The sequence below is a fragment of the Cystoisospora suis genome (assembly GCF_002600585.1).
Source record: "Cystoisospora suis strain Wien I chromosome Unknown contig_1491, whole genome shotgun sequence".
NCBI lineage: Eukaryota > Apicomplexa > Conoidasida > Eucoccidiorida > Sarcocystidae > Cystoisospora > Cystoisospora suis.
This window is the reverse complement of record NW_027154291.1, coordinates 17,243-31,430: the sequence shown is the minus strand read 5'-3', so window position 1 is coordinate 31,430 and position 14,188 is coordinate 17,243. Positions and strand designations below refer to the sequence as shown.

General features: G+C 56.2%; 1 protein-coding gene across 1 annotated transcript; it reads left to right on the top strand.

The window, feature by feature from the left end:
• The first annotated feature begins 1,968 nt into the window (after positions 1 to 1,968).
• On the top strand, positions 1,969 to 14,188 carry CSUI_003377 (uncharacterized protein). The gene is made up of 5 exons (XM_068063575.1): positions 1,969 to 4,980; positions 5,419 to 5,684; positions 6,160 to 7,534; positions 8,303 to 12,169; positions 12,584 to 14,188. The coding sequence occupies exons 4-5, from the start codon at positions 8,393 to 8,395 to the stop codon at positions 13,106 to 13,108; spliced, it is 4,302 nt and encodes a 1,433-aa protein (XP_067924449.1). The 5' UTR covers positions 1,969 to 4,980; positions 5,419 to 5,684; positions 6,160 to 7,534; positions 8,303 to 8,392; the 3' UTR covers positions 13,109 to 14,188.

The following is a 14,188-nucleotide window of genomic DNA, read 5'->3' as shown; positions in this document are numbered from 1 at the left end:
CTTCTCTTCATTGATGTTGAAGGGAGGCTCCCGCTCAAGACCCTCCTCCTACGCGCTCAAGTGCGTACGGTCCTGTGTGCTATTCCTGCTGAAGGTAGCAAAAAGGGAGCATGCCTAACATCTCAACACGTAAGCCAGGCCTCAAACCGTGAAGAAGATATCTCAGTAGTATTGACGAGCGCGTCTGCGCCTAGCCAAGTCCAGTGCATGCCTTCGGTCGGGGGATCAGGTGGTAAACTCCGAATGTCGTACGGGAACAATTGCACACGGAGACAAGCCATGCGGAAGGCGCCTTTGTACGCGCGTCTTGCGCTGTGCATCCTCCCTGACCTTAGAGAGGTTCTCCGCCGACAATGGTTAGTGGATGAGCATTTCTTTCTTCTATCCATATCGAAGAAGCTCCGGTACCCGATGAGCTCGCAGAACTGATATCAAATACAGAATTTGAATGTTGTGACGCGGATTACTCCGGCTCCTCACCTTTTCGGCAATACAGCGGAAAAGGTATCGGCTTTCGCTTTACTTCCGGCCGCGGAACTCATTCACCATGGGTTTGGCGGGTAACATAAGCAAAAGCCTAGCGCAGCCTGCCGTATGTACCGGTGCTAGCTCATATATACTGGCACTACCAAAGCACCACGGGAGTCTCTCTTCCCAGACGGAAGAAAAAATGAGCAACGGAGGCTTATGAACTTGCTGCTCTCGCTCGGAACAAAGACCATTTCTCGCTTCCGAATCCACGGCGCTATTATTTTTTCAATGGAGGTAAGCCACTACGCCAATCAGGGTAGCACAGCTCACTCCGAAACCGGAATGGAATTTTGAAAAAGAGCCCGTTGAGATGTTGATCCGACGCTTTACACGAGCGGCTACAAGGACACGATTTCTTGGCGAAACGCACGCCGTCCTGTCCGACTAGATCGCTGGTGTATCTAGTCCGAGACTCCTTAAGAACAAAACCGCCGCGGGAGGTCGATTACCTTGGTAGGTCAAGCGTACTGCGCGCGGAGATATGTTGTAAGCAAAGGATTCCGTCATAAAAAGGTTGCGTGGAGCTGCCTTGCTGCTTCGTGATAGAAGCCTCATAGGTAAGTTGACCGAGAGCTACGACAGGTCCGTTCCAGGAACGGCCCTTTGGGCAACCTGTGCTGGAGCGGGGTTGACAGCGTTGAGAGCCGTCGTACTTGAGAGACACAACGCGGGCAGAACGGAAGCGTGCCTCACCCACGAGCAGCCCATGAGCTTGGCCCAGTCGGCTCATGGGCTGCCTCCTTTGAGTAATGTCGGTGTAAAGGATTGATGACGGGCGCGTTCTGTTGATGATGAACGGAAGCAGCAACACAACCATGAAACGGTGTGTTCTCGTACGGATGCCTTCCACAGGCCGGTGAGACACACATGACCCATTGGGGCGGGCACCACGTATGTTCTCGCCACGCCGCTTGACTTTCTTGGGCCTGGTTCCTTCTGCTAGACGGAGCGATCGGTCGGGCGTACAAAAGTTTACCCCCTGAAGCTTACGACCTGAAGCTGGACTCTCCGGCTATCCATGTCAAACAGGTACGCTGTGGAAAGGCACTACCAGCCTACTCTTAGTCTCTCATGACTGCTATGTTGACTAACAGCTGAAAATGCTCAAGTTCGACACCCGGTGTAGCATCTAGAAGGCGCAAATTCTACCCCGACAGCCGAACTGAAACGGAGCCGTGGCCGATTTGCGGGACTCCGTGGTAGCCTCGCAGAAGGTGTCGATCCGGGACCCACCACTTTCTCTCATCCTGTGGGCAGATGGTGGTACTATGCGTAAAGCAACGGAGACAGCCACGCGCCTGGAACTCAAGTACAACCGCATCGCGCTGCAAACGCAGCCACAGGGTGTTACACCTCCAGCCAGCCGGAGTCGCGGAAGCATGGTAGCAAGCCTTGGGATGCTGCGGGGTGCTGGTGGCTGTAGTTCATTTTGAGATCCCTCAAAGAGCGCCGCCATTTCTATGGGCGTTTCTAGAGTGTCTGGCCATTACCCCATTTGCTGACGTTTGGAATGAGGGTTAATAACGAGCTCTTCTTGCTCGTCTCTTGCAAGGGCTTGCCACACAGACGTCCGGAGAGACTGCCGTCTCTTACCCGCAGCTGGCACTTTCACGCGGCGTACCCTTGTGTCTCGCTGCAGTGTGTATCATTTCACCCGAACAGAGGCAGTGATGTCGCCTCACCGGCACGGTGTCTCGTGAATTTCCGGTTTGGTACAGGCGGACGCTTTCCGCCGTCCAAAGACGTCTTTTTCACGCCGGCAGTCCGAGGGACCCGAAGTCTCGACGCTCGTAAGACATGGAAGAACGAGATACTGGTTTCTACGTTTGTGGGTCATAGAAGGACGAATTACTGACTTTAGAGCTCTGGGAGCGAAGAAATGTCATACTGTTTGTCAAATGTGGAAACTCTGCAACGGAATCGCTGCATCTCTTCACCCCCGTTGCAGGTTGGGGTGTGTTAGCCCAGAGAAAGCTGCAGGCTATGTGTAGCTGAGTTCCATAGCTCACTAGCGGTGCAACCGCCTCTCATGATCTACAAGCTTTCCCACTCAGGAGCGCAAGCGGCGAACCCTGCTTGGCTCAAGCAGGGGTCTCGTGGCTTGTAGTCGCGGGCGGGTCAATCAGTAGAAGTGCTCGGTGATTCACGGCATTCGCGAGGCACGGGTTGCGATGCGGGCGGGCTCTAAGGGTTGCTCCGGGTGCGCTATGTGCCTAACTTCTCTGACTCCCCGGGCAGTAACCTGAATTTTTTTTGACGTCCACTCATCGCAAGCGTCGCTCAAGAGGGAACTGGTAGCATTCATGCTGCGCGCTCGCTCTTTTCAGGTCCTTTCTCTGTGTTGCAGCACAGCAGACGGTGCGCATCTGCTGTAAACGTAGACCTCCTAGTCAACCGTTTTTGCTTGGACAGGTTGTGATACACCTCTCTTCTTAGCCGCTATGCAACGATTCCGCATGAGAGCCGACTCAACCCTGCTCGCAAATGTGTTCTCTTCCGACGTGCATGGGATTCCGACTTAGGGCGTGCCTACCTCTTCTTTCCTTGGTGGTCCTGGGCTGCGTCACTGCAAAAGATCCCGTCTGTGTACCAATGTGCACTTCACGTTTTTCACTGTGCTGGTAGGCTGGCAAGACCAGCAGGGACCCCGCCACTGTGAGCGACACTATAGTCGCGTGCCTTGTGAGATGCGGTGCTTGTGGTGCCTCCTGGGGGTTGCGACCTCGCTGGAGAGTATACTTAGGGTCGCGGGTGGACATCCATATGCACTTGTGGGCACTGACGAACTGTTAGCATCTCACGCGAGCCAGCTGTAGCGCTTTCTCCTGCACGCAGCTGGTCACCCTCGCGGCTCTGTGGTGGCCAGGCAGGTGATTTGTTAGTGGCTGAAAACGATAATATCAGGAGATATGGAAGCGATCAGACCTAATGGTCCTATGTGTTCACGCATGTAGGGCGACTCACTAGGGTAGAAGCAGCGTGGAGAGCTTGGCGTGTGTGCCACGCGTCTCATGTAGTAGGTGTTCGACCCATTCTACACCAATGTGATTACCGTAGTTACATCGTGTCCTAGTGTTCTCCGAGAGCTCGCGCAGTTTTTTAACGCCAGCCGCTGGGCTGGGACACGGAGCTTCATTTTCCTCGACATGTACCACCGACTGTGTACCAAGAACGATGTGTCAGTCAGACTTGTAATCTCTCCTACGTTCTGGCGCTGACGTACTACGTACAATTTGGTTCACGCACCATCATTTTATGCGTTGCTATCATTCTCGACCTCATGGTCATGCAGCACTTTGGATAGTCTGTTGCTGTGAGAATGAAGCCTGTAAAGTGTTTTCGTCATTGGTTGGTATTGGCTGTGCTATTTCTCTCTGAAGTCTTTGCAAAGAACTACTGGGCAACGGGCTATTCGGTGGAGGTGCGCTCACCGCCACTGCGGCTGAGCGCTCTATGTCCTGATGGAGCAGGAGGCTCCTGATCTTCTGTGGCAGCCTTGTCTGCAGTCGAATCTAAGTGTCGTTGGCTGCTCGGAAAGTTCCGAGATTCGGTGGAGCACGTGTAGGAATGAGGGCCCCCCCGTCTGTCTCGAAGGAGGAGATGGCGTCTCTACAAGGATCGGAGAGGACAGTGTCGCCAGGCAAGATCGCCAGACGTCACCTGAGACTCAGCGGGGGCAGTTAGTTTGCTGTGGAGATAGTGAGAGCTCGGTGGAGGACGCCCTTTCCACGAGGAGCAACACCGCTGGAAGCCTTTTTTTTATTAGCGGCCGCGAAGATGAACTATGCCAGGAACAAAGCAGCAGCTGTAGGCCAATAGGGAAAGGAATGCGAAGTGACGGCGATGAGACGTCTGTGTGCCGCGTAAAACAGGAATGCATGCACGAGACAACAAGGGACGATTCATACTGTCAGAGCAACGCAGACATACAAACAGACCCCGAGGATAGCGAAGGCGGGCCTGCCTGGAGAAGCCCGACAATAGAGCAGCGGGACGTCGGTGACCCGTCCGAGAAGCGTGGCTACGGCGAGGTCGGAGGTAGAAGGGGTGGAGAATGGCGTGCTCAGGCACGGCCTGTGTCTGCAAGTTGTGGTCAGTCAAGCCCCGAGAACCATCCATCGTATTCTGTTGGGTGCCACTTCAATCCGATCGAAACACCAGCAGGCCTATGCTCTCTGAGTTCGGAGGGCAAAAGCGAGCAGGTTGATACTGCGCGAAGTGGTCAGTTCTCTGGGTTCACTTCCGAAAGCGCACTGAATACGTCATCGGTTGCCCAAGCCGCGGTGCTGCGCTCACCTGTTGGACTTGAACACTATACAAGCGACAATTTCGACGCAGCAACAAGCGGTTCTGCAGTCCAACGTGAAACGAGCTGTCTAAAGCAACAACGGTCGCAGGAGCCAGTGCTAGTGTGCCCCGAACCGGCGCTTCCGTTGTCTCGGCCCCGGGGTAAGGCTGGTGTATGCAGTCGGCATGAGGCGGAGCGTCAAGTGATACGGGGGGCTGATCTGTGCGTCACGACCCCGGCATAGCGTGAAATGTGGCGGGCGGCTCTGGCCTCCGATTAGCTTCGGATGCCTTAATCACGTCCGTTTGCGGCTCGAGTCTGAGTGTGCGCAGTGAACGCAAGCAGAGTGTACGAGCACCAGTTCCCGCTGGACGTTGATCCCTGCCAGCAGATTACGTGCCACGACACAATTCTGGGTAGATCGTGGGACGGCGGGTGCTGTCAGCATCAGCCAACGCTGCTGTCTGAAGGAAAGTCTGGTTGCTTTCCCCTGGAGGCTCGTTTTTCCGTGCCCTCGGTAGCCGGACTTACTTATTTGTCTCCAGGGTGCAAACGCCGTAGCCGGTCGACTGTGGAATGTGCTTTGGGTCTGTGTACAGGCGTCTGTACAGAATCACCCGTTTCTTCATTCCCTTATGCTGTGGGGGCTTCCGTGACGGGACCTTTGTCTGCAACCGCAGAACCTGAACGCAGGTGGTGGAATGGAGGCAGGCAGGTGCCCTCCGCCGTTCGGGAGCATTCCTTTGACGATAGCGGGGGCCGATTCTTCAGCACTCCTCTGTCACAAGACAGCGATCAACAGTCTCCATTCAGTTCTGTAGTCAGTGTCTCCAGTGCAGCTGTTGGATCCCTGGGACTACCTCAGGTAATAAAACACTTAGTCCACGTGGCTGTAATGTAGTACCAAGTGTGTTGTGTGGTGCGGTCTCCATACTGGCCCAATCTAGGGAGATACATCAAACGGATATCACGTGTGCTTATTGCGGCTCGTCCGAGGCACAAATAGCGCAGCGGGGCAGCACAAGAATTGGAGCCGAATGGTAGGCGGCCAGGCTCTACGGAGTGCTGTTAGAAGGCTGTTCAATCTTGTTGTAGCCACACAGGAAAGGCCGGGAGGGGCATGCAGGTGTCCACTTCTCGTTGCTGTTGTTCTCTGCAATCCAGCGTTCCCTTCTCCGTGGAACCAAACGTAGTCAAGCCATTGAGGTAGAGTGTCCTCCCGGGTGCCGCCAGTGGTAACTTCTTTCTGTGTGCCCTGTTCAGCACTTTGTGGTCCCACCACTCCGTCCGTCGCAGCGCAGAAGGAGGTTTCTGTTTGTTTCTGTTTGTCCGTTTCGCAGAGTGGCGGAGGCTGTGCGTTCACCTCTGAAGATCGGCATCAGTCAAGCTCGCGGTGTTTCCCAGCCGCACTTCAGGTGCCTGTAGAAGAAGGTCGTAGAGTATATCGCCAAGACACGCGTGTCCTGCGCACTGAAGGGGAAAGCCCCGGAGTTCAGTCGCCTTCGATAGCTTACGGATCAACGGATGCATGCATAAGCCCACGAGGGGTCGACTATGGCCGGAATGATACTTACGGACAGCCTAACCACGGCAAGCCATCTACAGCGTCCTGCGGTAGAGAAGACGAAGGCCAGGAGCGCTTCGACGCGGATAACGTGACGCCGGCTGGTAATTCAGTTCCAAGCAGGCAGACTACACGAAACGAGTATGAAGAGAACGCACAGGGAGAGGACCATAGTTGGAGACCAGACGCGATTACACGATGCCGAGCGGCACCCGTTGTATCGAGCGCAGGCCACGTCGTTTCGTCTGTTCGTCCGTCCTCTAATATATGTGTGCCCCAAAGATGTGCCTTTGGAGCTGAGGGTGAAGGCTACAACGCCGAGTCAGGCCCTGGCGGTCAGCTGCGGTACGTCTTGTTGTTTCCTGATGAAGAGGCACCACTTCAGTCTTCCCAAGTGTCTGAAAGAGCGTACCAAGTGACGCCTTATTTTGCGACTCCGTCACCGTCGTTCGTACGGCCGGAAGTCGGTTTCAATGGAGACGAGCAACCCCAAGAAGGAGAGGAACGCATGGACGGCATCCATTCGGCAGAATCGCTAAACACACTGACTTCGACAAGCCAAGCGGGGAGGTCGGAGATAGCATTTTCGAATGGACTCGAAAATCCGGGCGGGTGTCTTTTCCCAGCCAGAACTACAGCAGCGGGCGGTGGCAACCTGATGCGTCGATCGTCCCACCAGAGTACATCAGCATCCGAAGAAGTGAATGGCAGCGGCGTGCCCAGCGTAGACGGGCGTGATGGGGGAGAGATGAATTCTTCGGGAGCAGGTGTCTCCTTTCGGGATTACGGAGGGGAAAGGTCGGAGCTTTTGTGTCAATATAACCAGCGTAGAGATCAGGATTGTCCGACCAAGTATTCCCAGAAGACGTCTACAGAAGGGTCTTCAGATGGGAGCTGGTGGCAGTGTTACGACGCTGGTGATACGCAGGAAAAGGAGCTTCATCAAGAACAGTGGATAACGTCTCCCGGGAGGCAAGAGCAGAGACACAGCGCAAAGCGGAAGCGGCCTCACACGCAGTATCAGAAAAGCGTAGGGCCGGTTTGGTCAGCTGGCGAAGACGAGAAGCTTGCGGAGTTAGTTAACAAGCAAGGCTTCAGGTGGGCGTCCATCTCGGCGGAACTCAGCAGGCTGTTCGGGGTTGTGAGGACAGGTGAGCTCATTCCCCCCAATGAGACTGCCAGATGGAAGAGGTTGCAAGATCCGAAAGGGACTGAGTGACGAGAACGTGAGGCCGCATCAGACTGGTTATCAACACGGCTGCGGCTGTAACATAGGAGATGAAAATTCGACGGATCCCGCCTTAGTCGGCTGTTTTGTATTCGATCTTTCCTCGGGCCTTCTTTAGTTTGTGTTAGGGATGAGAGACTGCACTAAATCGAACAGACGCGTGAGGTGCATGTTCATGTGCCGGCTGATCTCGTTCATCCAACAGCAAGAAGCGCTACACGGCTGCGAAGTACCGTGGGTATGGCACATACAGCAGACTATATCACAGCGCTTTCACAGGTATTATTACATAGGATCGTGACCTTTCATAATTAAGGAAACTGACAGCTATTGCTGCCTCCGTGACACGAACTTGAAAATGTTGGCGGGGTCGGAATGCATGCAGGGAAGCAGTGTCGAGAACGATGGTGTAATCATGTAAACCCCAATGTCAAGCGCGGTGACTGGTCGCCCGACGAGGATTCGTTGATCCTGGAACTTCAGGGGAGAATTGTAAGTCCGATTATTTGGTGAGCTTGCATTGGGCCGTACAGCGTTGTCTGCTGCCGATCCGGGGGGTCCTGCTGATGACGCATTGGATCATCATAACGAAACTGGCAAGGCGTCACGCAAGCTCGGAAGAAAGCATCATACGTCAATTGAAACGGTACACTGTATCTGTTATACACGGGGTTTTGTCCTTTCGCCGCAGGGGAACCGCTGGGCGACTATCGCTAAGCAACTGCCTGGGCGCACGGAAAATGCTGTGAAGAACAGGTTCATCTCGCTCAGGAACGTCAGAATGAGTGGTCGGTCGAAGCGGGACGCGCCAGCCGTGTGCTCGTCTCAGAGCAGCAGCACCCCTGAAGCTGGAGGGGGTTCACCGCTTAGGCGGGTTTCGGGCGCTCGCGTCGTGCATGAAGGAGCGGATGGTGAAAGGGATGAGAATTTGCTTCAGGCCGAGAAAGCAGTGTGTCAGACCGTTGTCACGCACGGAGCGAGTCTGACACCCGACAGGCAGCCATCCGGCGACTTCGATAAAAGTTTGCCGGCATCTCCTTCAAGAAGCGCATCACTATCCGGCGGTGCCCGCCCTGTTGAAGGGGCAGACGCCGGACTTGCTTTGCCCCCTGTCGGGGAATTCCATGATGTTGCAACTGCAGCTGGACACATGTGGGCAGGCAGCAACGGGGGCGCGGATTGCTGCAAAAGGGAGCACCCCGACGGCAGCTCTGAGAGGCCCATCTCACACCATCCCGGCCCACCGGATTTTGAAGTCAGCGCATCGGAGACTGAAGTGAAGAGGTTCCCATCACAGGTCTGCCCAAGAGATCCTGTGTCGCGTAGCCAGATTCTTGACTGCTCTGGTGAACGAACCCCACGGATCAAGAGGGAGCGGGAATGGCTCTTCGGCGCGACAGGGGACGCACGTAGGGGAGAGGGTGGCGGTCGGGCCCCGGGCACAGGGAGCAGCGAGCCAGATCCGAAGAGGGGACGAGTATCCGGTGAAGAATACGAAGACACCAAGAGAAGTGGGGAGGTGGGAAGGGTTTTTTCCGAGTCCCAGGCTGCTTCATTCTCGACTGTTCCCAGGACGGACAGTCCAGAAGACCTCGGGAGTCCATCTGCGCCACACCAGTGCAGCTTTTCCACACAGAAGAGGGCCCTCACGCAAGCAGGACCAAGGGACGCGATGCCGTGTACGCACCCCTGTTCGCAGGTGACTCACGGGCTTCGGGAAGACAACAGTGCGGTTGGACACTCTCTTCATCAGGCGTGTCATCAGCGCTGCAGCCAGGATGCAGGAGTCAGCGGAGAAACAAGAGAGATGTCTCCTGTTCTTAGAGTTCCCCAGCTGTCAGGGCGCGGCTGCATACCAGGACCAGCTCCTAATGTCCTCTGTCTAGAGAACCAAGGCGAGACGCACCAGCGGTACGGTGCAGCTATTTTGGCCACCACGACGGCAGAGCCGGTAAGTGCATGCCCACAGGCAAATGCAGAAGCCATGTTTCCGAGAGGTGACAAGAGCCCCGAAAGCCCCTCCACAGTGCGAAACCATAGTCAGCTGTTGTGTTCTGGCCGTGGAAGGGCCGATAGTTCACCTGCAATCGTCACCAATGGCCTGCGATGCCGCGGCAGTCAGCCGTCAGCACAGCTGTGCCTAGAGGGTAATGTGGATTCTTCTGGTAACGCTAGGGAGGCGACGGGGGAGGTCAGCCGTCGGCTACTCCGGGGTTGCGAGACGCAGCGAAGTTGCGCGGATCTGGGAGATTTGCTACAGCTGAGTCCAACCTCGCAGGCGCAGAATGAAACAGGCGCACACGTCCGGCCGGCAAAAGCCTCTGGACCGCACCATCTGTTGCAGGAGTGCCCCCGTGGTGTGCGGGATGAAGGCAGTCGGGCGTCGGGGCATCCGGGTGACGAGTTAACGGACGCGGCGTCGCTGCTGCGGATCAAGGATGAGGGCGCTTGTCGCGGTGTCTCTTCCACTGAGTCGCAAGCCATTCAGCCGGACTGGAATAGGATGACTAGAGGGGATGCAAACGGACGATGCGGAGAAGTTGGGCGTGACCATCCGTACTGGGCGAATGAGGCGCACGAACGGGCGACCGGAGGAACGACGGTGGCGACCAACGATCGAGGCTCCCAGACGTCCCATAGCCTAGCGTCAAGAGGACAACACTGCGGAAGAGAATTGTTTCGCAAGCAACCACTTCACATCAGTCAGTCGCCGGCAAGTCTTGACAGCCACGGTTCCGATTCGCCTGCTAAGTGCGACTTGGTCCAGACCAGGGGCGCGCGTCATCTCGAGCCGCGTGCTGCGGCCGTCGTACATGAGATCCGAGCTAATGCTGGCCTGACGTCTTGGACAGGCCAGTCTCCAGTTTGTAGTCCGCGCCATTCAGAGATCGCTACGCATGGCGGTAGGGGTCTCTTCCCTGAGGAGGTCCCGCTGCGGCGGAGCTCGTCAGCAGAAGTCGGTACCCCAGCAAATGCAGAAGCGCGTTCAGTGACGCCCGTTGCGTCTTGCGCAGCTCTCCAGAGAACGAGGAGTCTGGAGCAGTCGCCGTTCAAGTGTTCGGTTTCTCTCTCGGTCGCTCCGGAAAGCTTGAGTGGAGTCCGTGAAGCTGAAGCACACAACCCGTGGACGAAGAGTGAATGGCCTGGTTTCGATGTGTCTCGGACTGATGGTGATGGTCCAGGAAGGCCGACTGAAGAAGTCCCAGTGCGCGTGCCTGATCAAGATGCCCCACATAGGGCTGAAGGGGGCGGCGGACATGGTTGCACCAGGGCATGCGATGAGCAGGCTGGAAGTATGGAGTTCAAGACCTCCTTAGGGCCTATGTGTGCATCACACCGGCACGCGCTCCAGATGCACCAACCGAGCAGAATATCACGCTTTCTGGCTTCAGAGACGCCAGGGGTGCCAAGTCCGACCACTCCGGCAAGCGCGTCTCTCACTGAACCAGTTGTCGGCCCGCCGGCCGCGGTCCCGTCCGTGCACGTGCCTTCTCTGAACGTTAAAGAGGAGCTACAAACTGCTTCAGACTTACACTGTGGGACACCGTATGACAGTTCGGAGTACGCGGTTACCAAAAATTCCTCCTCCATCCAGAGTGAAAGTGAGCAGCGTGGCGCGCCAGAATGGACAGCCGATCTCATAGTTGGAGGACGGGGTCCGGTGCATGTGCTCGAGACGCCCGACTCTCCTGAGGTGCAAATTCCATATCCGCACGACCACGTACTGGGAAGGTTCCCGACCGGAGGTGGCAGTGGTGACGGCGAACGGTTTTCTCAGGTTGATGTCTGCTCGTCGTCTGACAGTCAAAGAGGAAGCTACTGTCTTTCTTCAGCAGCAGCAGAGCACCGCGAGAGTGTTGCCGGCTCCGACACCATATGTTACAGACCTCCAACCGATCGGCACGGACTCGCGTACGTGTCCGGTGCCCATGGCTGTCCGGCGACCGAGAAGCTAACGGCTACAGGGGGGGCAACACTGGATTCCGCATTGCGTCTGCCAAGCCTCATCGACAACCCTAATGGGTCCAGTAGCAGAGCCTCTCAGCAGTGTACGACGTTGAAGGGCACAGAGGTCCCTGTGTGGTGTCCGAGTCAGCCAGGAGGGACTGCCCTGACGTTGCCTCTAGACACAGGGACGCGGCTGGGGAGCACCGTCTACGCACGCGGCGACTCTGGCCAGCGCCGCGAGGCTTCAGACTTGAATTTGTGTGAAGAAAGAGACAACCTTCGGTTAGACCAACAGCGGTCTCATCCAGATAAGCCTCTTCCCCCGTTGCATAACCAGGCACAGCGGGTAAACCCTCCTTTAGACGTCCAGCGCGTGTGTCCGTCAGACGACCTGGAGTCCGGGAACGGGGAGACTGGGACAGAGAGCCGTGACTGTTTCACCCAGGCGTCTCTGGCTCTGTCAGCCGCCGCCGTGGAGTGTCGCCGTAGCAGCGAAATCATTACGGACAGCGGTTTAGTTGCGAGAACGGGTCGACCAGACTGCGAATCACTATACATGCAGTCGGGCAGTGCCGTCTCCGCATCGTGTTCGCGTTCGGAGTCATCTCGGGTAAGAGTGGTGCAAACGATTACCTTTGCTGTTGTGACCTGTGCACTGGTCGTCTGCCCAGATGGAAGCGGCAGGCTACCTGCAACAGCTGAAGAGCCAGAGCGGACATGTATGCTCAGGTCTGCCCGACTGACCGGGGGTTGCACACACCTGCTGGGGACAGATCCAAGCCACCACTTCCGGACCGTGTTCGCGGCAGACTCCAAGGTGTATCAGGAGGCTCTTAAATTGCCGTGCGTGTGTAAACATTCCTCTAGTCATGGCCCGACTCTGCTGGCAACGAGCGTAGAACGGTTATAGCGAATATAGTAGTACGAGTTCACGCGGATTCTAGCGTTAGAGACAACCCAGATAGGCTCGCGTCCGCCGAATGTCGTCGCCGGTGCCGTGCGCTCTGAAACTTCTTGTTCTCAGCCTGAGCAGGAGCAACAGCTTGGCGGCCTGGAGGCTTCTCGCGCTCAAGGCGAGAGTGCGGCAAGGAGTGGCCTGAGTCTTGCCCAACCTTCGTTTGTTCACCCAGAGCAGGCGTTTCGCCAGAAAGCTCCTGTATACCACTGCTTCAATGCCCAGATGAAAGAGACTAAGCCAACTGATAGTTTGGCTCGTTCTGGATCGTCCTCAATACAGGGTAGAAGCCTTTTCTGGGCATTGTCGTCCCATGTGCTTGCCCAGGGTGAGGCGTTCCCTTCCGCGTCCGTACGCTGCTTACTACCGTGCTTTTCGGTGACGGGCTTTGAGAGTCTCGGGTCTGCTTTCCAGCTGCTGCTTGTGGATGAGGATTCGCACAGTCAAAGAAAGTGGGGAAAGCAAGAAACTTTCAATCTGCAAGGAGCTATTAGGGACGAAGTGGGTTGCAAGGTAGACAAAAACGACTACAACATACCGTCACCGGACGTACAGTGCAAAAGGTGCCACCACGCGGATAGTGGAGCGCTATGACCTCTCACTGGAAGACGAAGCTCCGTTGGTTCCCCCTGACGCGCGCGGCGGGCCATGTCGGTTTTGTCGGTATGGCTGTGGCTGTGGAATTCTGTTCTGCGATGCCACCAAACGACTCCGTATTTTCTGTACAGACCGTTGCTCTTCTATTGACCAAGGATAGGCATCTCTGAGCGGCGCATGGCACTGTGTTCAAGGGTTCTCTAGGACGTCGATCGAGCGGGAGGTCTACGGGTGTCACCGGGTGTGGTACGGCGGGAGCGGGCGCATCGTGATCAAGCCTCCCAGCTCTCTCCCAGACCACCGACATGTTACTGCTGTGTCTCCGGTCATCTTGATGTCGCCGAGTTTCCAGTCTTACAGTCGAGCAGTTTTTTTCCGAGAACAAGCAACAACGAGGAGAGTCGCTTACTGGTTTTCTCTGGACGGGTTGGTAGCCCTGCCTATCTTGTCCTTCTTTCTGGTTGTGTCTGTGCGTCGTTGCGGGGCCTCGTACAGTTGAAAGGTTAAGAACTCCTTCAGTCGGATCGGCGTAAGCGTGAATCGGTCCCGTGTCGGTCCAAGGCGCTGGCGGTGGGCCGCTGAGGGGCGTGCTTGCCATCACTTCACCCGTGCCCCGCCCTTACTTCGTGGTGGGAGGATATCAGGAGCCAAGGGTGGCTCAGAGCAAGGTTATTTGACGTAACGATTGCCATTGTGCGTGTTGACACAGACAACACTACAGGGCACGCGCGCGAGCAGCCCTGAGTTTCTATTGTCGCGAATACACTACGTGGGGGAGCAACAAGGGCAACTCCCCAAGGAACGTGCGGGTTGGCACGGAAATACAACTTGGAGGCAGAGCGGGAAAAAAAGGCCTCTGGATGCTTCTTCGCGGCGCTGGTCGGCGGCAAATCAGCTGGGTAACTTGTTACCGTCGTCCCTTTTTTCTTCAAGTTGGCGGCCCAGTCCATACTCTGCCCGTGTCCGTAGCTCAGGCGCAGCAAGGGGTGACAGAAGGCTTCAAAATTGAAGGAGCAGGTTGTGCACTCCGCTGCAGGGGTGGTTTGGTGATGGGAGTGCGCCGAGGAAGGGCTGAAG

What these genes read in the sequence shown, in the direction of transcription:
- CSUI_003377 (XM_068063575.1), top strand. Translation starts at nt 8,393, where the DNA reads ATGAGTGGTCGGTCGAAGCGGGACGCGCCAGCCGTGTGCTCGTCTCAG. An exon ending in CGCGTTCGGAGTCATCTCGG is followed by an intron (nt 12,170 to 12,583) that starts GTAAGAGTGGTG and finishes TCTTGTTCTCAG; the next exon opens with CCTGAGCAGGAGCAACAGCT.